The following is a 22320-nucleotide window of genomic DNA, read 5'->3' as shown; positions in this document are numbered from 1 at the left end:
TTTATTTTTAATATCATCTGACATTTTCAGTTTTAGAACTTTTAAAAACCTTCTGACATTTCAGTACTTTCTTGCAAGTCAACAAATTAAATTTTAAGAATATTCTCTGGGATTTTATTATTTTCCTACATTTTATTAATATTTCCAGGACTTTTATTATTACTTTGACAGCTTCTCGTATTTTATTATTTATAATATTTTAATAATTTTTTATTACTATTTTAGACGTGAATATTTTCTTAAAAATTATCAAAGATGTTATGAATATTTTCTTAAATAATAATAACTGATATTTTAAGAACATTTTCTGGCGTTTTATTATTTTCCTACATTTAAAAAAAATCATAAAAATTTCGGGAAAATGTAAGTAATACTTTCTTATACTAATAACTGGCATTTTGAGACATTTTTCCAGCTGTGAACTGCAGTAAAGTGAACGACAGACCTGCAGAATGAGCTGCTTTACCTGATGATGACGACGGTCCTCTTCTTCCTCTCATCTGTCCGGCGGCACGATGCGAGTGGACCCGAACTAATCTAAGCAAAATCTGTGTTGAAGTGAAGCAGAGCAGAGTGAGAACACTGAAACCACCCCAGCAGATTAATATCTGTATCATAACCAGAGTTTACTGCTTGTTAAAGTGATCGTTAGCTGAAACAGTCCGTTGACATGGAAACAAACTGACCGCTCGAGACACTAAAACTGGCAAAAAAAAAGTTCCTGCTGTCGCTTTTCTGTGTGAATAACCGTAAAGTTAAACAAGTCTTTTGGCTACTTCAGCGTTTGTTTCCTCAAGGGCGACACAAAACGACAGCTAAGAGAAGAGTTTAGAAGAGTTTAAAAACACTCACAGCTCAGCTCTCCTCACTTTCGCGGCGCCATGTTTGTTTCTGTCCGCGCAATCACGTGATCGCGACGTAAGCACGTCGTTCGCGCTGCCTTCACAGACCTCACGTTGCTGTCGTTTTGTGACACCTTCACGGACCAGCAGAGACAGATAGATTGATAGATAGATAGATAGATAGATAGATAGATAGATAGATAGATAGATAGCTAGACAGATAACAATAAATATGATTTCTCCCCGTCGGGGAATCGAACCCCGGTCTTCCGCGTGACAGGCGGAGATACTGTCCACTATACTAACGAGGAAGGTGGAGGGTAGTGCTCATTTGACCACAATGAGCCGATCGCAGATTCGTCACTTGAGTACGGTTATTGATTATTGTGTTTGTATTGATTATTGTGTTTGTTTAATCAGTCGTTATTTTAGTATTTTACAGAAAAAATACAAAGTGGAAACTGGATTTTGACTAGCAGGTTTAATTTAAATGTTTTAAGTACATACTGTCTAGTTGGTTTCACTAGACCGTATGTACTTACTGTATGGTTTTACTGTCACTGTGTGGAAACACAATGACATAAAGATTCTTGACTGATAAATGCCTGTTTGCTCAATCATTTTGACAAACAAATATATGCATTGACAGGAGCGTAATATTAATTAGAATCTGTATTCATCCACATTTCTGAATCTGGTTCGATGCTCGACCACATCCATTTTTCAAAACAGGAAACAATAAGCCATCACTATGTTTCCGCCCGGTCTCGAACCGGGGACCTTTCGCGTGTTAGGCGAACGTGATAACCACTACACTACGGAAACAGCTGTGTGGTGATGCGTTCACGGACGTAAGATAGACGTCGGAAGTATTATAATGACGTTACTTATGCATTTTGACGCTGTTGCTGTCACATAACTGGGAACTGAAGTGTGACTCATATTTTCAACGAGCAAACTGACACTGACACAACAACAGCAGTTAATTTAACAGAAGATAATTCTAATAACTGCTCACAACGTTTCTCAACTTGGAGACTAGTTAAGTAGAGTCTAACCTGGACGTTAGCTAGCTGGCACCAGTTCACTTGGCTTCAAGTGACACATTTTGCATGTTTTATGTGGGAACGTTTTCTTGCTTGTTAAAAATAAGAGCCAAAGTTCAGAAGTTTAATTTTCTGTAGCATTCTATGTGGGTTGTCGTGGCCGAGTGGTTAAGGCGATGGACTAGAAATCCATTGGGGTCTCCCCGCGCAGGTTCGAATCCTGCCGACAACGTGGGAGTCTTTTGGAAGGAAATGTCTGAACTGTGCTGCCGGAGACTTCCTCCTCACAGTCTAACTACATTTGAGGTTAAGGATGACTCTAAACTTTGAAGCTTCAGTTAAATGCAATCAGACGTCCTTCCTGAGTCACTGCTTGGAAGTTTAGTTCGTTTTTGCTGCATTCCAAGAGATTCTCACATTTTTAGCAGGCTTTGAACCTTGTGCTTGGTACGTGTGGTCAGATGCTCAACCACATCCATTTCTCTAAACAGGAAACAATAAACCAACATGTCAAACCAGAGCCCTCAGGCGTGTTAGGTGGAGATGATAACCACTACACTACGGAAACGGCTGTTTGGTGGTGTGTTCACGGACATAGTACAAACATCTGAAGTATTATCATGATGCCATTTATGCATTTTGATGCTGTTGCTGTCTCATAACTGGAAACTTCAGAAGTCTGACTCATATTTTCAACAAGCAAACTGACAGTGACACAACAGCAGTTAATTTAACAGAAGATAATTCTAATAACTGCGCACAACTTTTCTCAACTTGGAGACTAAGTAGAGTCAGTTCCTTCTTTTTGATGCAGGAAGTGGTATCTTAAGCATTTTTTTTCATCTAATATCCTTTTCTCTTGCTAGATGAACCTGCTGCCAGAAGAAGTCAAAGAAATCCCCTTCATGAAATTGTTGATTATTTTAAAGAGAAATGTTTATGGTGTATTTTTTAGTGCATATTGTCTGTAAAATACTAAAATAATAACTGATAATGATCAAGTTAATGCATTCTAATTGAAGCAGCTGTGATTGCCTCATTGTGGTCACATGACTTCCTTTAACTTCCTCCTTAGTATAGTGGACAGTATCTCCACCTGTCATGCAGAAGACTGGGGTTAGATTCCATAACAGTGAGTATTAAATATTATTATTGCTTTTATTAGGCGAGTCGACCAAATGTACATACAACGATATACATAGAACATTCCATTCATTCTGTCGATGCTTCTTGGCGTTTAAAGCTGTAAACTGCTATTACAATCAGAATAACGCTACCATTAGCTAACCTAGACGTTAGCTAGGCTCTGTGTGTTGTTGTGGTCGAGTGGTTAAGGCGATAGACTAGAAAGCCATCGGGGTCTCTCTGCGCATGGTTCAATTCCTGCCGACGACGTTGGAATCTTTTGGAATGAACTTGGATTGCTGAGTTTTGTCAAAACTCAACCCAAGTTCTGAACTGATGATTAATGACTAGAAAACCCTTGTGCAGTTATGTTAGCACCGGGAATAAAAGTGAGAGTTTTCATGAAAAACATGAAATTTCCTGGATGAGCCCAAACGTTTGAATGGTTGTGTACATTTTTTCACTTAGAATGAATAAAGCCGAAGCTCTGAGTGAGTTCTGTCCTTCGTCCTCGTCTCTGAACAGTTCCAGTCTTTGGGTTTCTCGTCCGGCTCGTCTGGATCACGTGAAAAAAGAAAAAAAGTTGTAATTGCACCTCAAACGGATGGAAGAGGAAACAGAAAGACATTTTTAACTGTTGTTGAGTGGGATGACTGGGAGGTGCCACTTGACCGCTGTTTCCGTCCTGCAGGTGTCATAAATTACATAATAATAATAAGAAACTTCTACAGTACCTTTCAAAACTGGCATTAAAACACACAAAACATCAGATAAACCAATAAAAGAACAACCTTAAAACCTTAAAAACGCTTTCAAAAAAATCTGAGAAAATGATTTAATGCGATCACTCCCTAATTTACCTGCTCATGTGTTTCAAGTTTTCATGGAAAACATGAAATCGTCTGGGTGACTCCAAACCTTTGAGCTGTAGTGTACAGGGATTTATAACTTGGAATGACTTCAGCTAAGAACTGTGAGGAGATATCCTCAGCAAAGGGACAGAATCATTCTTCCTTCATAGTTCTTCTTTGTCCTGATTTGGGAGGACAGCTCTACTCTCTATCTTATCTGGCTCAGCGTTGTAACTCTCTTCAAGGCCACATTTCTTTTCTGCACTTTCACACAGATCTTCAACCTCTTACAGAGCAGGTGAAACAATCCTTAATAAGTTTCCATCAAAACACAAAACAATCACTGTTGTGTGACCAGCAAAATGTGTCTGATTGTGAAGTTGGGAACATCTTCATTGTATTAAAGAGTTTGAGCCACTTTTTTCCATTGAAACACACTTAGTCCCCAGATTAAAGACGATCTGCTGTGGGTGTGTTCACTTTAAGTTTCACTTCTGTTTCCGGGGGAGGCTCATGTTAAATTCTGAACCGTGCTGAAGGTAAGACTTTTCTCCCCAAAGCAGCAGAGTGTCAGTACATGTTCCTCACTGCAGAGACTTTATATTTTTGTTTTTGATCAACATCCTCATCTGAACATGCCAATGGAGACACGGAGAAACAGGAGAGGACGTCCTGAACATTTTGTCAGCAGTCGGCACTTAAACCTGAATGATTTGAAGCAGGAAGCTCGACATTTGAGAAACCAATACCTCTACAAGGAAAACATCCCAAACTCACCAAAGCCGGAGTTCCATGTGACTCGTCTGAAACACGACACAGATCAAGACGGGTTGAGGGGCATCAGGAAGGATGAAGGCTTCAGGGTTCCACACAAAGTCTTGAATGATCCACATGAAGGCGTCCTGCTGTGGTGGAGTCTGGCTGTGGACCATGAGGAAGTGAAGTCAGCTGAGACGAGGCTCCTACAACAGAAATTCTCCAACCTCACAGAGGATGAGGCCACCATGCATCCCAGCTTCCTCTATAAGTTTACCAGCTCTCCAGCCTTCTCAGAGAAGTCCAGGCTGGGTTCGTACCGCTTCACCTTCAACCTGAAGGAAGTACTGGAGGCCTACAGCCTGCAGGTAGGAACTCTGGAAAATCACTTCTAATATACAGTAGTGAACAAGTTCCTGTATCACGACAGTCTTGAGTTTCCAATGACTCCTTTAATTGAATTTTCTGTGATGGAATCATTGAAACGTGGGTCTTTGTCACAAACAATTGTGCATTTTGGTTATTTTATAGATTTATTAAAGATCTTCTGGAAATATAACAAAATCTGCTGGGTTGAAAACATACACACAGCAACTTTAATTATCAAGTTAATCACATTTTCTTTGTGGACTCGACTTTTTGTGAGTGATTATCAGTGACTACAGCTAATGACTCCTCTGAGTCAATTTCAATAGAACCCACTTGATCCACTATTAGTCTGAGGAGCTCAGCAAACACCTGAAAAAGTGAATCGCTGATCTGAACACATCAAGAAAGTCCCTGGCGCCATTTTAAAGCAGCTTCAGATCCTAAAATCATCTGTTTGTAGGCATAAAGTGCACGGTCCAGCTGTGTCCATCCAGCTGTGGAAAATCCCTTCTGATCTAACTGCATGTTCATTTCTCCACAAAAGAAAATATATAAAAACACACCAGTTATGAATGTGTTTCTTTTTTGCAAGCAGCAGACATCAGTGTTACTTTCTGTGACGCTGCATGGAATCATAATACAGGACAGAAAAAACTGAAATTCACAAACTTGTCGGCAACAAATGAGCACAGAATCTGCTTTCAGACATGTTCAGTTAACGTGACAGCATCTGAAATGTCGGCTTCATGTCTGAATGAGTTACCCTGCTTGCATTTCCAGTGAAAGGCAGGGTGTTTAGCAGTAGTTTAGTATTTTCAGTGTTATTTTGTGTCATAGAGAAACACAAAATACCAACAAGACATTAAACAATGTGGTGTAATACTTTTGGGTACGATGTGCTGAAAGTAAAAGATGATAAAATCATGGCAAATGCTATTAGACTGATGAGTTAAAACGTGTGAAATACATAGTGATGAATATTCTAGTAATCAGTGATGTTTTGATGGTTTTGTGTCTGTGTAGGAATGAAGGAAAAAAAGGCCTTGAAGCAGTTAGAATGTCTGGAATATTGGTGGAAAGTCATAAAGTAAAACATGTATTTTTGGTGCGAAGACAAATACGGTTTTCAAAAAATGAAGCTCAAAACATAACAGTGTCTACTTAAGGTAATATAAGGAACATAACAATACATAAAAGTGTAAAATGTGTGAAGACTGTTATAAAGAGATAATCAGCGTCAGCAGGAAGTGAGACCAGGACATGTCTGGGCATGTTCTCTAGGAAGCGTAACTCAGTGGTGCAACATCATGACTTGAGCATCAGAAGTAAGAACTAAAGATATAAAATAACAACCGAAAGACTTAAAGTTACTACAAAGAGACACAAAATAAAAATCACAAACCACAAAAGACACAAGAAAATAAATAAAAACAAAAGACACAAAGTAACAACAAAACAACACAACATAACTCCAAATAGACAGAAAATAACTACAGAGACAAAACAAAAGGCTAAAAAGACAACAAAAAGACATCAAATTACTGCAAAATAATTAAAAAAATACAGAAAACAAGAAGCAGACAAAACAATAAAATGAAAAAAACTGTAAAGAAACACGAAATAAATTGAGAAAAGACACAAAATAACAACAAAACAACACAAAATAACTCCAAATAGAAAATAACTACAGAGACAACAAGGCATCAAAACAAAAAGAAATCGAATTACTGCAAAGACACAAAATAACTCCAAAATGACACCTAAAACACCAAATATACAAAATAATAAAATGATAAATGAAATAAAATAAACATAAAATAAACATAAAATAACTTTGCAAGACACAAAATAATGACAAAGATACATAAAATAACAGACAAAACAAGAAAAGACAAAATTACAACAAAAAGGCATAAAATTACTGCAGACAAAATATCCACAAAAGACACAAAACAACAAGAAAATAAATAAATAAAAACAAAAGACACAAAATAACAACAAAACATACAATAACTACAGAAAGACACAAAATAACTGTGTAGCCAGAGACAAAAAAAGGCAAAACAAACAACAAGACATCAAATTATTGCAAAATAACAAAAAATGACGTAAAACAAGAAACAGACAAAATCATAAAATGACAAAAATAACTATAAAGAAACACAAACTAACTTTGAAAAGACACAATATAACAACAAAGATACAAACATACAAAACAACAAAAGACAAAATTACAACAAAAAGATAAAATTTCAACAAATAGACAAAATAATAACAAAATGACATCAGAAAGATCAAAATACCAACAGAAACACAGAAAAACTCATCAAAAAGACACAAAATAACAATGATGAGTCTTTCTTGTACAGTCAGGTGTGAGTCCTGCAGTAAAACCTCTGTTGTTGTTTCAGTTTTGCTCTGGACATCAGCCGGTCATGAGGGTCTATGAAACTGTCCTGCACAGACAGGAAGTGCAGCATACTGTGTTGATCCACAGTCCAGCCAATCACAAGCTCTTCTCCAGGTATCCTCTGCTGACTGACGATCCAAATGCCATCTGTGTTTACGAAGACGACCACTTCATCTGGAGGCCGTACGCCATGAGTGACGAACACAGGTAAGACCTACAAAGAGATAAATGTAATGGGCTCAGAACCAGGACATGGATGACAGCAGAATCTACTGACTTTGTGAAAACTGTCTTCACTTGAGTTGTGTAGCTGATTATAATGTTCTTGTCTGTTTCTATATGGCTTTCTCTTCAGGTAAGAGCTGGTGGAAAGACGTGAAAGAAAGCGAATGGACGCCAAAATGCGTGATAGGAAACAGTATTATATTTGGGATAATGTCGCCATCGCCCTGCATGTGGACAAAGAGGTATCTTCACTGCTTAGCCTATGTAGACATCTCAGGCCTTTGGTGTTAAAGATGGAAGCTGTTACCGATAATATCATCAGATGCATTTAAAAATACGGGATTTCTCTAAACTTTGTGTTGTTCTGCTGTATTTATTTTTCAGGTGCTGAAGTTTGATGCTGATCAACTGAGAGAGAACCTCAAGTTCTGCCACCAGGGTAAACCAGCTATCGGGACTTTCGATAGTTTCGAGGAGGCTACAAACCAAGTTACAGATCTGTGGCCGGATTATGACTCCCCACTGGAGGAGGAGTGTTCACTGGAGCAGTGTTTCACAGGTATTACAGCTGTAACTCACAGTGTTGACCTTATTTCACCAGCTTTTTAACATCAGACCCTACGGACAGTGGCCTCCGTCAGACACATCCAAGTTCACCCTCACTACATGTTTGGGTTTACCAGGTCTGTCCAGCATCCTTCCCAGCCATTGGATCCAACTTATCAGCAGATGGTGATCAGTTGACAGCCCTGATACTCTTTTCACTCCAGTGTCTGAGAAACAACAAAAAAGCATCAGAAGTAATAACTACAGATACAAAATAACAACAGAAAGACTTAAAGTACATACAAAGAGATGCAAAATAACAACAAAAGACATAAAATTAACACAGAGACAAATAACAAAATGACACATAAAACTACAAAAAAAAATAAATAAATTGACAAATGAAATAAAATAATTACCAAGAAACACAAAATATGTTAAAAATGTTCGTTTTTTTGGGGGGCTGTGCTCCACTGAGCCCCACAGGGTAAGATTCAGCTGGTGAACTCCAACTGGCTCCAAGAGGGACTCTGGTTTCTCTATCCAAGGCCAGGTGGTGGTTCTCCTTTTTCTTGCTTTCAGTGGCGTGATGTGAATCACTGCTCATCTGGTCCCTCCCCAGGACCACTTTGTTGGGTGTCACTAAGATTGTAATGGTGCTACTACTCTTACCAATACTGCTTGTTTTTTAGGAGAAAAAACTAATCAGACTAAGAATAAAGATTGCTTTATTTTCTCATATGTGAATTCATATTTAAAATTCAAAATAAAATATAATGCAATGTGTTTTTTTTTTAACTGTCCAGCATTATATCAGAGTTAAATGCTCCAGCTTGAACAGATATTAGGTAAATGTCAGTACATTGTGTTGATAAAACTTTTCACGTTTGAGTACAAAATTACTGCAGAACTTGGACAGCATTTTTTACTGTGATTTTAATAACTGTAGCAAAGAAAACTGTTTAAGTACCTCTACCACTAATATTCAGTGAGAGAAACAGCGACAATAAATTAAGACAGAGTTTGTCTGCTGTCCTTAAATCACTACATCCTGCTGTTCTGTGCTGCGAAAGTGAAACTGAAATTATGCAAATTCAGACAGAACCGTTAATGTCTGAGGTTATCGATCCTCGAGTATTTAGAAATTTGCCCCGGGGCTTATTTTAATACCAGCGCTCGGTACCCATCCCTAACTGGGACACCCTACCAGAGGCTATTGTCCATAGGCAGACAGATCATAACAACAACACATTAAATAACTACAGAGAGACACAAAATAACAACAAAAAGACATCAAAAGTAACAAGTAAAGATACAAAATAAGAACAAAAAGACTTAAAGTAACGACAAAGAGATGCAAAATAATGACCAAAAACCACAGACACAAAACAACAAATGCAAAAGACACAAAATAATGACAAAGATACATAAAATAACAACAGACAAAACAAAAGACAAAATTACAACAAAAAGACATAAAATTGACACCAAAAACCACAAACTACCAACAAAAATACAGAAAAAACACATCAAAAAGACACAAAAATGAAAATGAGTCCTTCAGTAGAACTTCTGTTGTTTCAAACCCCTCCACCACGATGACGCGGGGATTTATCATGGTTGTTTCCTTTAATCTTGTCAATATCAAGAGTTTTTTTTAGCAGTGTGTTTAATATTTTGTGTCTCTGTGCCAGACCTCAGACTGGTTCTTGTTGGGAGGACTGGATCAGGGAAGAGCTCCAGTGGAAACATCATACTGGGAAGAGACGCCTTCAGTCCTGCTGGTGCTGCTGCAGGTAACACTGGATATTTACTCCATGTGGAGCCACCTTTTGTCCAGGATTGGTAACACCTTTGTGCGCTTGGAAAAATGCTGTTGATTCCACACTTCATTGAAATTAAACTTTTTTTTCCCACTATTTATGATTTAAAGCATTCCGACAGTTTAATTCTGCACAGAAGACATGACTGAGTTCTCTCTCGTTTTCATGGTTGTTATGTTTTCATAGAGGTGCAGGAGTTTATATTACAGTTAAAAATGAGCTCACAGTGTAGAAAAAAGAATAGTCAGAAACTGTTTGAAGTTCAGAGGATTACAATAAAATTTTTATGTAAACTGTTTCTTCTCCTCAGGGAACGCTCAGTGCTGTCTGCAGAACGAGAAGGTGTTCGACTGGGAGGTGACCATCGTCGACACTCCTGGACTCTCAGAAACACCTGAAGTGAAGACAGAGATCTCCGAATGCATCGATCTGTTGGCCCCGGGGCCCCACGCCTTCCTGCTGGTCATCAAGGTGGGGACCCTCATTGCTGAACAACAAAACGCTGTGAGGCAGATGAAGGAGATCTTTGGAAAGGAAGCCTGGAGGCACACCTTCATAGTCCTAATCTACGACAACCAGTCGGAGTTTCTCCTGAACAGAACCAAAACCGAGTTGCAGAGAATCCTGAACGGTAGAGTGGAAGACAGATGCTACATCCTCAAACGCAACCCCAGTAACTACAAGCAAGTCTGGGATCTGCTGGATGCTGTGGCCAAGATGGTTGTAACAAATGGAGGGCAGGTCTTCTCGCTGAATGGGCACCGGCCGACCAGACGACGAGGCAGGTTGTCCTCTGACCGCCGCATGTTGATTAGATGGCGGCGAGGCAAAAAATCTCCATCATCCGGTCTTCGTTCCCCTCCCACCACTCTGATTCTTGGCGACGCAATCATTAGGAACGTTTCTTTCTATGAGGCAGAAATACACAGTTTTCCAGGCGCCACGGTCTCCGTTATACACAATAAACTCCAGGATCTGCTGCCTTCCCTCCCATCCATCCAGAGAGTCATCATCCATGTGGGAGGATCTGACATCGTCAATCAACAGTTGGAGTACACCAAAAACGACTTCATCAAACTTTTTGACTTTTTAAAACAATGCAGCAAGGATGTGTTTATCTCAGGTCCCATTCCTGCCCTGAATCGGGGCAGTTGTTGGTTCTCCAGAACCTTCAGCCTCCACACCCGGCTCCAGGAGATCTGCGAGAGCCAGCGTTTAGAATACATCGACAATTTCGATGTGTTCTGGAAACGCTGGTATTTATTTGCTCCAAACGGAGTCTATCTAAACAAGCTTGGCTCATACAAGCTAGCTGCTAATATGAAGCGCACTGTATGGTCTAGTGGATGTGGCTGACTGTTTACACTTTGGTCCTCCTCTTCTACAGTTTCCAGCCCTGGCGCCCCCTGCTGTCCTTTCCCAGCTACAACACCTGTTATCTCCTCACTGCAGCTGTTGTCCTGAGTACTTTCACGAAGTAACTTTCATTAAAACGGTGTTCCTAAATGTAAGTTCTGCTTCTACTAAGACCTTTAGTCTTAATAATTTCATCTCCACCACCGCCCTGAACATTTTATTTTTGACTGAAACCTGATTGGAACGTGGTGAATACAGCCAGCATTTGGATCTTTGGCCACCAAATTACAAGTTTTTATCATCAATTGTTTTAAACTTTGACAGGACTTTAACTTGTGGAGATTTGAACTTCCAGACTCCAAAGTCATTGCTGGTAAATTTTGTAGCACTTTGGACGCTTTAAATTTCACACAGACCTACTCACAACAATGACCGCGGTTTGGATTTGGTTTTTACATCGGGATGACAATCATTGACTTGGAAGTAGAGGAGTTGCAGCTCTCAGATCCAACTACCCACACGTTCTCAAGATACCTTCAGACTCCCAAAGCACAACCCCTTCAATCAAACCCTCAACAATTAATCTGTGACTTTAACTCAACCTGTGGACATATGCTGGACCCTGTCGCACCACTGAGAGTGAGAAAACCAAGAGCTAAACCTCAGCTTTGCTTTATAGACCACAAGACCACATCCACGCTCTTCGGCAGCCACGATGAAAAGCTAAACATAAACGGACAATGGACGGGTTACAAGCTTTATATTCTGAAAGTCATCTGGTACTTTACAGGTGTTCAGTAAAAGCTGCAAGAGCAAATTAACTTTCTACTATCATTTATAACAACTGTATATAGCCCAAAAGCCCCATTTCACACAATCAAACAAAGTCCAGGGTTCTGAAGAAGATAACTGTTTCAATTCTCAAATTATTCTCCATTAATAGTCATTCCACTGATACATCTGTTCTCCTATCTATCTACGTTCATGTCAGCATTTTTGTTCTATTATCTTTATTTTTTCTATATCTATTATGTGCTTTTGTAGTTATTGCAACACAATATTTTTAAAGTCAAGCTTCAGTTTAACAGTTATTGTGTGGTACATTTAACATGGGATGCAGCTTCATTAAATGAGACACCATTAAAGGACGATGGCATGAATCTGTTAAACATTCACTATATCTGAGTGCTGAGGAAATCAACTCAGGGACAAACAGAGTATTAATATTCGTGTTCTGTTAAACTAACACAGGACTACGGAGTAGTGAGAGTGCCAAACTACAAAAATAAATCTATAAAAGACTCAGCAAATATAAGTGGAAATATAAAGACGAATAAATGAAATAATAATAAAAAAGAAGAAGAAACGTGCTCATAAATAAAACAAAAAATAATGTCACAATATAAAGCAATATTAATCAAACAATGAATCAAAAAAGAAAAGGCTTATAAAAATGATCCAAGATGGCGGCACGTGCAGACGCAGTGGCTTCTCTCTCTCCCTAATATCTTATTTTCTTAATATCTTATTTTCTAAGTGTTTATTTAATGTCTACTGTTGCACTAAGAGAGAGTAACAAAATTTCGATTCTTGGTATCTCATGTACATATTGAAGAATTGACAATAAAGCTGACTTTGACTTTGAAAACAGGACACAGTGAGGTAAAACATATGTTATCTGGCTAATTCCACCATAATTTTTATCGGTACTGTTTTATCGGTACGGAAAGCTAAATTTTTCAAGTTCGACTCACATTTTTAATAAGCAAATTGACATTTCTAGATAAAACAGGTGAAACTTCTCACTAATAACCAAGTAAACTGGTTGTAACTGAATTTGTAGTGGCCTAGCTAATGTTAGCATGTTCATGTAAACTAATGCTAGCATTACAAGCTAATTCTAATTACTACTTAAAACTTTTCTACAGCTTGGGGTGACTGTGGATCAGCTGGCAGAGTGGTTACCCTAAAATCATAAGATCATGGCGTCTGTACCAACTTTTCAATATTGAGCTTTACAAGCTGCAAATACGGAATTCGTACCAAACATGGCTCCAAAACTAAATGTAAATCACATTAAGGAGATGTGTGCTTTTAATGTATGGCTTTATATTGGGTATAAATGCTTAGCTTTAAATATTTGTAACTGAATTATCAATGTAAACACACTTATAGTTTCAACAGAATATGAAGGCCGTCATCTATAGTGTGTCTGGTTATAGCCTGGTCAGTAGACTCTGAAATGTTCTTTTAGGATGCAGGTAATTCAATTTCGGACACGGACAAAAATACTGTTTAAAGGGCATTTGAACAAGACTGTGATATTTGTGTTTAATGAGTGCCTTTACAATGTTGACTTCATACTAACAGCCTTTGTCAATCAGAAAAATGTATAAAGTTGATGTTTTTTTTTCAAATTTTGTGTCTACATGAATATTAAATTTCTTCAAGGAGTGTTAAATGCTGTTTTTCATTTGTATGACTAATGACCTTATGTTTTGTCGATTGATCAGACCATTAAGTAATGCTTCTCAGACATTTGTGGTCTTTGAATGCCATCTAGTGATACTTCAGCTTAACAGCAGAAAGATATATGTGGAGAACCCAGAGCATGTTTCAGATTCAGATTCAAATTGGTTGCTGTGGCTCAGTTTGTGTCTTCAAGAAATAAGGTTTCAGTTTTGATACCAGCTTCCTCCTTTGCAAGTGTTGAAAATAACTGCCAAGAGACACCAAATAACCACAAAGAGACACAAAATCAACACAAAGAGACACTAAATTACTACCGAGACACAAAATAATGAAAAATAGACAAAAAATGACAACAAATAGACACAAAAAAACACAGAGACACAAAATCAACACAAAGAGACACTAAATTATTACAAGCAAACACAAATAACTACAAAGAAACACAAAGTAACCACAAACAGACACTAAATTACTACCGAGACACACAAAAACAACCACAAATAGATGTAAATTACTACAAATAGACAAATGGACAAATAAGTTCAAGGAAACAAAACAACAAAAGACAACTGAACTGCCATGTGGCCAGCAAAACATAAATGTGTTGCACTGTGAAATCAGCAACATCTTCATTGTTTTAAAGTATATAAAAGAATCCTACACAGAATTAAAACGATCTGTTGTGTGTGTTCACTTTAAGTTTCCCTTCTGTTTCCAGAGGCGCCTGAACTTTGAAATTTGTTCTACTGGGTGTGTGTGTGTGTTTTTTTTTTTTTTTTTTTTTAAACATATTTTTATTAAACAAATTCAGACATACAGTGCAATTGGGATGCAGTCAACATTTTCCCCCATTCAAAAAAGACCCAGTATAACTTCTCTATAAACAACCCTCCCAGACCAACAAACAGACCTTTTAGTTTAAAGACAAAAATCAAGTGTAAGAGTGGACAATTCTCAAAGATAAATTACGGTAACTGAATAAATAAGCAAGAAAAATAAAAGTACATTTGAGAGTAGTTTAAAAATGAATTTAAAAAAATAAAAAATGATAATAAAAAATAAAAGCTGAACAGGAATGAATGTTATTATGTGTATAGTGCACAAGTAACTGGGCGGTTGGACAGGCATGAGAGGAGAGGATCAGTATCAGCTGGCAAAGATGCACTACTATAATACCTCATCAGGTGAAAGCTTCTCAAAATGTTGAAGCAGAGGTCTCCAGTGAACATAAAACCTGTCGGAGCACCCTCTAAGAGTGAACTGAATTTTCTCCAACTTAAGGAGATATAAGATGTCGTGCAGCCATGCTTTGAAGGAGGCTGGTTGTGAAGATTTCCATAAGAGAAGGATTCTCCTGCGAGCAAAGAGGCAAAGGCAACAACATTGTCCTGAGTGGTCAAGGTGGCCAGATTGTCAGGTGGCCCGAAGATGGTCTGTATGGGGGGATGGATTGATGTTTAAACCTAAAATGTCAGAGATGGATTTAAAAAAGGATTGCCAGAAATGAGCTAATTTAGAACAAGACCAAAACAAGAGAGGTTGGAAAGAGCCTGGGAACATCTACTACAACATTCATCAGTTGTGTTTGGAAATATTCTGGAGAGTTTATGTTTGCTATAATGAAGTCTGTGGAGCACTTTAAACTGAAATTAGAGAAAGCCTAGCACAACCAGCAGAAAAATTAACTGCTCCAAGAGATTTTATCCAGAAATCCTCAGACAGGTTGGTTTGCAGTTCGATTTCCTAATCAGCCTTGATCTTATTTATCACGCACTCATTAGTTGTGAACATGAGGTCATAAAGGAAGGAAACCTGACCTTTGGGCAAGACTCTTGCCTTGAGTACCAGATCGATGCCACTAGATTGGGAACTTGAGGGAATGCTGGTGAGTGGGTATTAGCAAAATCACAGAGCCGAAAGTATCAAGAAAAATCTGAGCTATTCAAATTGAATGCAGGACACAAATGGTCAAAACTGGCAAAAACACTTAACATATCAGTCACCCAGCCAGCGAAGGCCATTCTTGTCCAACGATGCAAATCGTGGGTCAATCCTAGCTGGTTTTAAAAGGTGGTTGTTACAGATGGGCGTTTTACTGGGTGTGGTTTGAATTGCACATGGGTTAAAGATAAGATAAGACTTTCCTCCCCAAAGCAGCAGAGCGTCAGTACATGTTCCTCACAGCAGAGACTTTACATTTGTCTTTTTGATCAACATCCTCATCTGAACATGCCAATGGAGAGACGGACAAACAGGAGAGGACGTTATGAACATTATGTCAGCGGTCGACACTTAAACCTGAATGATTTGAAGCAGGAAGCTCGACATTTAGAAAACCAGTATCTCAACAAAGAAAACATCCCAAACTCACCAAAGCCGGAATTCCATGTGACTCGTCTGAAACACGACACAGATCAAGACGGGTTGAGGGGCATCAGGAGGGATGAAGGCTTCAGGGTTCCACATGGAGGCTCAGATGATCCACACAAAGGCGTCCTGTTGTGGTGGAGTCTGGCTGTGGGCCATGAGGAGGTGAAGTCAGCTGAGACGAGGCTCCTGCAGCAGAAATTCTCCAACCTCACAGAGGATGAGGCCACCATGCATCCCAGCTTCCTCTATAAGTTTACCAGCTCTCCAGCCTTCTCAGAGAAGTCCAGGCTGGGTTCGTACCGCTTCACCTTCAACCTGAAGGAAGTACTGGAGGCCTACAGCCTGCAGGTAGGAACTCTGGAAAATCATTTGTAATACAGTTGTCAATGAAAGTTTCTGTTTCATGGCAGTCTTTAGTTTCAAGTGACTCCTATAATTGAATTTTCTCTGATGGAATCATTGAAACACGTGTCTTTGTCACAAAAAAACATTTATGCATTTCGGTTCTTTTACAGATTTATTAAAGACCTGCTGTATATGACAAAATCTGCTGGCTCACAAACATACATGCAGCAACTTTAATATATAGGAGACTCAAGACTGCCATGATACATACGGTCTTATGGAAACTTTTGCTCATGAATGTATCTACAGGTTCAGTTGTTCATAAAATGTCAGCTGTCCTGCGATCAGTAATAATCTGTCATCAAGGGTTATAATCTGTGTTGTTGGTACATTTCCAGCAGGAATCACCAACCTTTTTGACAGAGAGCTACTTCAAGTTCTGAAGTTTTTGTAAATATCTTTCTTAAGGTAGAGGCCATTTTGCAACGTGCATCCAGACTGAATAGCTGCTTAGCAATGCATGTCATGTCTACTTGCATGAAAGGGTCTGAAACGAATGGTTCACGTGGCCGTCGCAGTAGTTGCCCCGCAAATGAGACACACATTTCTCTTTCACTGTCGTAAAAAAGAACTCTTCTGCCAAATCATCGTGAATACAGTGTTTTCTCTTTTGCTTTTCTGCCATGTTTTGTTGGTAAAAAACCACATCTAGTCCCCATCGTGTTGGTGCTCGCTTTAGCAAAGAGTGACATGGGGGTTTGACAACTCTGACTTCAGACAAGATCAGGGTTCATTTACACATAAAACATTTTTGGTTTGTAAAAATATATATTAAATATTGTCATTATAAAATCAACATTAATGTAGGTGTTTTTGAGGTGTTATCGCCAGTAAAACCTCTGTTGTTGTTTCAGTTTTGTTCTGGAGATCAGCCGGTCATGAGGGTCTATGAAACTGTCCTGCACAAACAGGAAGTTCAGCATACTGTATTGGTCCACAGTCCAGCCAATCAGGAGCTCTTCTCCAGGTATCCTCTGCTGATTGACGACCCGAATGCTGTCTGTGTTTACAAAGACGACCACTTCATCTGGAGGCCGTACGCCATGAGTAGTGAACACAGGTAAGACCTACAAAGAGATAAAAGTTACAACCAGGACATGAATGATAGGAGAATGTTCTCGCTTTGTGAAAACTGTCATCACTTGAGTTGTGTAGTTGATTATAATATTTCTGTTTGTTGCTGTTTGGCTTTCTTGTCAGGTATGAGCTGGTGGAGAGACCTAGAGAAAACCAATTGGATGCTCAGCAGTGTTATTCTGTACAGTTTTATATTTGGGATCATGTCACCATCGCCCTGCATGTGAACAAACAGGTATCTTCACTGCTTATTCTGCTGAAGCCTTTAATGCAGCCTCAGTTGTCAAAAAAGTCAAGTCTAAAAATTGTATTCGCTGTTTGAAAAATGTAACTTTTTTTTATTTGCAACGTCTGTTTTGTCCAGTGACATCAGAAGGTGTCATTAAAAAGAAAAGTTAATTTAAGCTGCTGGAATCATGAACTGTTCAGTAACTTTGTATTAAAAGCTCCTGTACATCGACTCTTCGTTGCAGCTTTACTGGTACTAACAGTTTCAATTAGTCATGTTTTATAAATATTTGCCTGTTTAGTTTTGCTTTATTTCTTTTTCAGGTGCTGAAGTTTGATGCTGATCAACTGAGAGAGAACCTCAAGTTCTGTTATAAAGGCGCAGCAGCAATCGGGACATTTGATAGTTTCGAGGACGCTGAAAAGCAAGTTAAAGACCTGTGGACAGACTATGACTCCCCTCTGGACAAGGAGTGTTCACTACAGCAGCATTTCACAGGTATCACAGCTGCAACTCACTGAGCTGAACTGACTTCACAATCACCAGATTTTCTTTGATCAGGTTGCCATTATCATGGTTCTGTTCACAGTATGAACCTGCTTTTGCCTGCTCATATCTCCCCACCTTGTCCATGGCTCACTGAAGGCACCAGAAAGCAAAGGGCCGGACTCAGTGTAGCCGAGAGAAAATGCCATAAATACAGAGATCTCGCCCATCGACCTCAGTGACTCTCTGAATCTACTGACATGATTCTCCTCCAGTTTTTAAACTGCGAAGACCAAGTTCTATCAGCACAAGATCTGTAGCACATCAGATGCTCAAAAAATATTCTTTGCTTTTAACTCACTCCTCCACCCACCTCCTCCCCAACCGTCCACTCTGCTCGCCTCGTTCTTCACGGACAAAGTCTCTGCAATCAGTAAGCAGTTATCTGAGTCTGACCAACTCAACTCCACCCACCAGCTAAGAGAGCCACACTCTCCTCATTCTCCCCTCTAACTGAGGAGGAAGTCTCTAAATTGTTGCTGGACTCTCATCCCATTACCTATCCACTGGATCCCATACCATCCCACCTCTTACAAACCATTTCCCAGCACTTAACCCTGCAGTAACATACAGCATTAACTCCTCACTTGCTACAGATGTGTTCCCTCCTGCATTTAAGCAACCCTGAGTCACTCCAATACTCAAAAAACCTACACTCAATCCAGCCCCGGTTGAAAACTACTGACTAGTTTCACTCCTACCCTTCCTGTCTAAAATACTCAAGCAAACTGTCTTCAACCAAGTCTCTGCTTTCCTCTCGAAAAGCAACCTGTAGAACCTGAATCAGTCTGGTTTTAAACAGGGTCGCTCCACCAGGACTGCACTCCTATTGGTAACAGAATCACTGCGTTCTGTTAGAGCTGCTGGACAGTCTTTAGCTCTATTGCTATTAGATCTGTCAGCTACTTTCGACACTTTTAACCATCGAATCCTCCTCTCCACATTTACTGAGCTTGACATCCCAGGATCAGCTCTCTGCTGGTTCATATTCTACCTCTCAGGAAGATACTTCAGAGTATCTTGGAGGGGAGGTGTCTAAATTCCACAATCTATCCACAGGTGTTCCTCAAGGGTCAGTGCTCAGTCCTCTCTTCTTCTCAATATATGCAACCTCACTTGGTGCAATAATCCTCTCATATGGTTTCTCACACCATTGCTATGCTGATGATACCCAGTTCTTCCTGCCATTCCCCCCAGACGACCGCAATGTCTCTGCTTGGATCTCATCATGCCTTGCCGATATCTCGACATGGATGAAAAAAACGCCACCTTCAACTCAATCTCTTCAAAACTGAGCTCCTTGTCATCCCAGTCAGTCACTCTATACAATGAGAAATCAACATCCAGCTTGAATGAACCCAACTCAAGCCTACAAAGTCTGCCAGAAACATGGGTGTCATGATTGATGACCAACTAAACTAAACGAAACTTGGTCGTGTTGATTCTGCCTGTACAACATCAGGAAGATCAGACCCTTCCTGTCTGGACATGCAGCTCGAGTCCTGGTCCGGCTCTTGCAGCATATAGTCTGACTCTAAAGGAAGCGTGAACAACTTTATATTGTTCTTACAAGAAGAACAAACTATAACCCTAAACCAATATGAGGAGTTTCAAATGTAATGCAGGCTGAAAACAGACCAGCTGTTGCAGCAAAGTCAGGAAGGAAAACTGTAAAAACTAAACCGTGTGAATGTGTCATTAATCTGCTTATCAGTATCTCTGACTCTTGGTAAACAGCAGCTCAGATGTAGGTTTCTAGATTCAAGATTCAGTTTAATCATCATCAGTAAAGTTTTATCTTATCTTAAAGTTGTGAATGAAACTAAAGATGCTGTCCTTTTATATGCTAAACACAAATTGTGTCAAGAATAAATAATCAAGACATAAAAATCTAATATTTTCAAGTGATGTCTAATAAATGAACCTTAATCCAGCTTGTGTTGATAAAACCACAAACATGGTGGATGGATTTTTATATAAATGAGCAGTTTAAATTGTGTTAAGGCTTAAAGTTGTGTGTAATTGTGCTGCTTTTAATGACAGCTGGATGTCATCATAGGATCACTCTGCTGAGTTATTATTAGCAGGACAGTGACAAGATGGAGACAACTGGAGACGCAACACTGAGCTTCAAAACCAGGATTCAGGAAACCAATAAACCCAAAAATTAACGAGAATTTATTGATTTTATTGTTAACAAAAATTTGCATGTAAAAAAAACAAAACAAAACACACTAGATGATAAAACCAAGTCCCTGTTGGGGAATCAAACCCTGGTCTTCCATGTACCAGGCAGAGATACTGTCCACTATAGTAACGAGGAAGTTTAAAGGATGTCATGTGACCAGAATGAGCCAATCACAGCTTCATAACTACAATACAGCAAATAATTATTGGTTATTATGTTTGTGTGATCAGTAGTTACTTAGGTTTATGATGTATGATGTTTATGAAGTTGAAATGTTTTAAGGACATGAAGTTTAGTCGCTTTTTAAAATCTTCATTAAGAGGAGTTTGTTTAATTAATCCTAATTAATATTTATTTAATTCTTATTTATAACTTTCTGCATTCCTTCTCTATGGCAGTGACTACAGATGTATTTACACATTTCTATTCTGTCTTACAATCACATAACAAGAGTGGACATTTTGCTAAATTCATATCAGGGGTTAAATAGTTTTATTTTAGTTTTAGTTTGGGGTCAACAGAGTTTGTTTTGATTCATTATTTTCCATTAATAATCATCACACTGATACATCTGTTCTCATATCTATCTGTGTTTATGTTAATATCTGTATTCTATCAGACTGGAGGCTGTTTACTCTGACTTCTTGTTTGCATCTCTGATTAGATGTCAAACTTAATTTTTTTGTCTTATTACTTGTGCTCTGTTCAATCACAATAAAGTTCAACCTAATCTAATCCAGTTGCTGTATTTTAGTGGCATCTTAATTTTAAATTGCTTTAAATGGGTCTATCTCTTTTACTTTTGTAAAATTACCTATTTTGTTTCGCATTTCCACTTTTATTTGTTCAAGTTTGGGCTCAGTACTGTTGATATTTTTAATTTCATCTTCCTAAACTTTCCATGTTTTTAAATGTTCTCCTCCTCTTGCTCCTCTTCTTGCTCTTCCTGCTGTTCTCCCTGCAATTGCAACTCCTCTTGCATGTCTTCCTCCCTCCCTGCCATCTGCTCTCCTCCCTCCTCTCTGTCTGTTTCTAACACCTGTCCTCATGTTTCTCCTCCTCAGCCCCCACAGGTCTCCAAGCCCACTTTGGCTACTCGTCCTCCTGTTGAGCCTCGTGCTCCTGCAGCGGGTCCCAGTAGTCCAAAGTGGGTGAGGAACCTGCGGGGAGGAGTTCAACAGGCGGCGTGGCAGCCTGTCAGGTAAGAGAGGTGCTGGGCCTCCAGCAGGCCAACCTCCAGGTAAGAGGTCTTGTACTTAGACTCTTACATTTAATATAGTTTCATTCTAGTTTTTAGGTTTTTAAGTTTTACTAAATGTGATTTATGTTGGATGTGATCTGACCAGATCTTATTTGAATGATCCTGTTGTGATGATGTCTGGTTGATCTATTCCAACTTTATTTGAATTAATGTTTCTGGTTTTATTGTACATAGTTCATTTGCACACTGTGATTTATGTTGGATGTGATCTGACCAGATTTTATTTGAATGAAACTGTTGTGATAATGTCTGGTTGATCTATTCCAACTTTATTTGAATGAATTTAAATTGATTATCTATTGTTTGTGGCCCTGTGATGGACTGGCGAGCTGTCCAGGGTGTCTCTGCCTTCGCCAGGAGTTGACTGGGAAAGACTCCAGCCCGGCGTGACCCTACAGAGGATCAAGCAGAGTGTAGAAGATG

The 22320-nt window shown here is 39.0% G+C and overlaps 3 protein-coding genes and 3 non-coding genes across 10 annotated transcripts in view; 3 read left to right on the top strand and 3 right to left on the bottom strand.

The window, feature by feature from the left end:
• Window positions 1-931, bottom strand: part of uimc1 (ubiquitin interaction motif containing 1) — a 37736-nt gene extending 36805 nt beyond the window's left edge. For all 5 annotated transcript variants that reach the window (XM_055017101.1, XM_055017102.1, XM_055017100.1 and 2 more), the window contains exons 1-2: window positions 853-931; window positions 467-548 (exon numbers count right to left, since the gene is read on the bottom strand). In XM_055017101.1, the coding sequence (XP_054873076.1) occupies window positions 467-500 (34 nt within the window). In that variant the 5' untranslated portion in view covers window positions 501-548; window positions 853-931. The remainder of the gene's footprint in view (window positions 1-466; window positions 549-852) is intronic.
• A 150-nt stretch (window positions 932-1081) lies between these two features.
• On the bottom strand, window positions 1082-1153 carry trnad-guc (transfer RNA aspartic acid (anticodon GUC)). Its single transcript has one exon. It is a non-coding gene; the product is annotated as a tRNA-Asp (tRNA).
• A 441-nt stretch (window positions 1154-1594) lies between these two features.
• On the bottom strand, window positions 1595-1667 carry trnav-aac (transfer RNA valine (anticodon AAC)). Its single transcript has one exon. It is a non-coding gene; the product is annotated as a tRNA-Val (tRNA).
• A 371-nt stretch (window positions 1668-2038) lies between these two features.
• On the top strand, window positions 2039-2120 carry trnas-aga (transfer RNA serine (anticodon AGA)). The gene has a single exon. It is a non-coding gene; the product is annotated as a tRNA-Ser (tRNA).
• A 5631-nt stretch (window positions 2121-7751) lies between these two features.
• On the top strand, window positions 7752-13810 carry LOC111586255 (GTPase IMAP family member 8-like). Its single transcript, XM_023295953.3, has 4 exons — window positions 7752-7866; window positions 8009-8183; window positions 9865-9966; window positions 10304-13810. The coding sequence occupies exons 1-4, from the start codon at window positions 7789-7791 to the stop codon at window positions 11347-11349; spliced, it is 1401 nt and encodes a 466-aa protein (XP_023151721.2). The 5' UTR covers window positions 7752-7788; the 3' UTR covers window positions 11350-13810.
• A 2171-nt stretch (window positions 13811-15981) lies between these two features.
• On the top strand, window positions 15982-22300 carry LOC129350463 (uncharacterized). Its single transcript, XM_055017026.1, has 4 exons — window positions 15982-16539; window positions 17451-17656; window positions 17797-17908; window positions 18226-22300. The coding sequence occupies exons 1-4, from the start codon at window positions 16051-16053 to the stop codon at window positions 18421-18423; spliced, it is 1005 nt and encodes a 334-aa protein (XP_054873001.1). The 5' UTR covers window positions 15982-16050; the 3' UTR covers window positions 18424-22300.
• Window positions 22301-22320: the final 20 nt, after the last annotated feature.

This window comes from Amphiprion ocellaris, chromosome 14 (genome assembly GCF_022539595.1).
Source record: "Amphiprion ocellaris isolate individual 3 ecotype Okinawa chromosome 14, ASM2253959v1, whole genome shotgun sequence".
Classification (NCBI taxonomy): Eukaryota; Metazoa; Chordata; class Actinopteri; family Pomacentridae; genus Amphiprion; species Amphiprion ocellaris.
The sequence above is the reverse complement of the archived record's forward strand: the minus strand, read 5'-3'. Positions and strand labels throughout refer to the sequence as shown.